The sequence below is a fragment of the Lolium perenne genome, chromosome 4 (genome assembly GCF_019359855.2).
Source record: "Lolium perenne isolate Kyuss_39 chromosome 4, Kyuss_2.0, whole genome shotgun sequence".
Taxonomy (NCBI): Eukaryota; Viridiplantae; Streptophyta; class Magnoliopsida; order Poales; family Poaceae; genus Lolium; species Lolium perenne.
Genome location: NC_067247.2, coordinates 361,393,117 through 361,395,668, shown reverse-complemented (window position 1 = coordinate 361,395,668; position 2,552 = coordinate 361,393,117). Strand labels below are relative to the sequence as shown.

General features: G+C 50.9%; 1 protein-coding gene across 1 annotated transcript; it reads right to left on the bottom strand.

Moving 5' to 3' along the window:
* LOC127296806 (uncharacterized) lies at positions 1–948 on the bottom strand. Its single transcript, XM_051327031.2, has one exon. It carries the CDS (start codon positions 625–627, stop codon positions 166–168), a length of 462 nt encoding a protein of 153 aa, XP_051182991.1. The 5' UTR covers positions 628–948; the 3' UTR covers positions 1–165.
* Positions 949–2,552: the final 1,604 nt, after the last annotated feature.

Here is a 2,552-nt window from a genome sequence, read left to right as displayed (position 1 = left end):
TGTTCTAAAGAGATGGAACAGTTCCTCCTTAAACCAGCCAAGGGACAGAACAGAAAGCACCGATCTGTTCTCTACAACAACAACAAAAACAAAGATGCAAAGAAGTAGCCAGCTATAGTAGATGAGCAATTAGAAGCGCTCATACACACTATCGTCTGACTGGTTCTACTGTACAGCCACAAGACTTGGGCTAATCTCCCCTCCTCCATTGCAGCACCTCCAAGCCCCGTCACTCCCGTCGCCTCCGCTTGCCTTCGGCACCGTCACAACGAGCTGCCCGTCGACGTACCCGGCCACCGCCAGTGCCGGGCAGCTCGCCTCAGGCAGACGGGACCTCCACCGGTCAAGCTCCATGCCGCTGCCCCCGTCAACACCATCCTCGCCGTCTCCAGTCCCAGCCTGCACCACCACCACCTTCACGACACCGGGATTGATTCTCACGGCGCGCGCCCTCACCTCGCCGGTGCTGCCGCAGGACGCGACGAAGTGGAACGCGCCAGGGCCTTCGAACGCCGCGACGTCAGCGTCCGCCGGGAGCGGCAGCTCGAGCACCTTGCTGTACACGTGCGGCAGCCGCCGCAGATCCTTCTTGGCGCCGCCGGGCGTCGTCGACGGGTGGATCTTCATGTACGTACACGTCGCGAACGGGCAGCTCGCAGAAGAAACCCGGAAAACGGCAAGTCCTAAAGCCTTCGCTTGATCTCACTTTTGTCTCTCCCTCGATCTGTTCCTTTCTTGGCGCATATCCTTTGCTTGCCGCCGGACGATGCGATTTATAGGGGGTAGTGAGGACGGGATGCTAAAGGCTATGGATCGAGGTGTCACAGGGTTCTTGAGTGACGTGTGGGGAAGATAAGCCCGGGGAGGAGCGAGGTGGCCGGTGGCGAGAGGAGTCAGAGAGATGGAGATCGGAGACGGCGATAGGATGAAGAAGACCAGTAGTGTGGACTGTGGTGTGCCGTGTCGTGCCCAGTTGCCCCTTTGTACATGACCATTCTGGTGTGCTGCGCGCCGGACGACGGGGCACGTGGCACGTCACGGTGTGGTGTGGGCTCCGGTTGCCTCTCGAAGATAAGGGCGGCATTGGCTTTTCTCCATCAATCAAACGACCAAACGTGGGGCTGCTCCAACGGTTTCAGGGGGTTTTATTCGGTCACGGCAACCATGGGTTTCGCCTTCTATGATTCTTGGAATTTTATATGCCCTTTTTGAAATGCCGAAACTGCATATGTTTTTTTTTTTCTATGAAGGTCTTTGAACCAGAGAAATGAGCCCTTATGTACGATTCAACAAACTATGTTATCTTTCTTAAGAGCATCTCCACCGGCGCGCCCCATAGCGGTCTCGATAGCGTTTTCCGGGCCGGCAGCAAAAATAGGCTCACACCGACGCGTTCCAAATAGTGTCGGCGTTTTTTGAGCCTAATAGAAGCGTCGGTAATCCCGTGCCGGCCCCTTGGTGAAGGGCGCGAATCGGACGCGCCGGCACCTCGCGAGGCGGAAAATTCTGGGCGTGGAAGCCGCTTGTCAGTGACGCCAGGATGCCGCGCGGGAGATTTTACCGCCACAACGCCGCGCGGGAAACTCTCCCACCACACGCCGCGCGGGAGGTTTCCCGCCTCACTGTCGGTCTATATTATCCCTCCTCCCCCGCCGGTGCAAAAATCTAAACCCTAAAAAGAGATGCTCCTAGGGAACCAAACCAACTATGTTGTCTTAGTCTTAGTTGTATTTACATTTTATAATTTATGGTTTCGTAAAATAAGAAATGTGTAGGATAGGAAAAATGTATATAATGATTGGAATGGCAAGTCTAGTTGAATCTTACGGAAGAGAAATTATCTACTCCCTCCATCCCAAAATGTAAGGCGTCTAAGGATTGGTCAAAAGTCAAACCTTACAAACTTTGATCAAATATTTAGAAAAAAATATTTACATCTACAATATCAAATTGACATATTAAGAAAATATACTTTAGGGTGAATCTATTGATAATGATTTAGTATTGTAAATATTTATATTTTTGTGTATAAACTTGGTCAAACTTTAAAAACATTGACTTTTAACTAATCCTTAGATGACTTATATTTTGGGACGGAGGGAGTATGATGGTGGCGAATAAACTTTCATGAGACCTAACTTAATGATTGGAATGGCAAGTCGCTGGAAGGTGTACATGCCTTTACTCCGCACATTGCCGCTGCAGTTGAGGTTGGGGAAGGATCTAAAGCTTCAACAAAGGCTAAGAAGGGAGTATGATGTTGTAAGTCTTTTGACCGTTCTCATGCGTTCAAGGACTGCAAGGCCAAACACTACTGCTATATTTGTGATAAGGTTGCTCATCCGACGTTGTGTTGCCCTGTGCTTAAGGCATCGCGTCCTTCTGCTTATGTCACTGGGGTTGGGATGTTGGTAGATTCTATGGTTAATGATGCTCTTACACCGAGTCAAACTCATGTGGCTCTTGTAGTGGTGGTTGGAGATGTTGTGCCACCTGATGTGACTGCCAAACATGTGGCGAGGCGATGCATTGATCGTCCTGGTTGGAAGTGG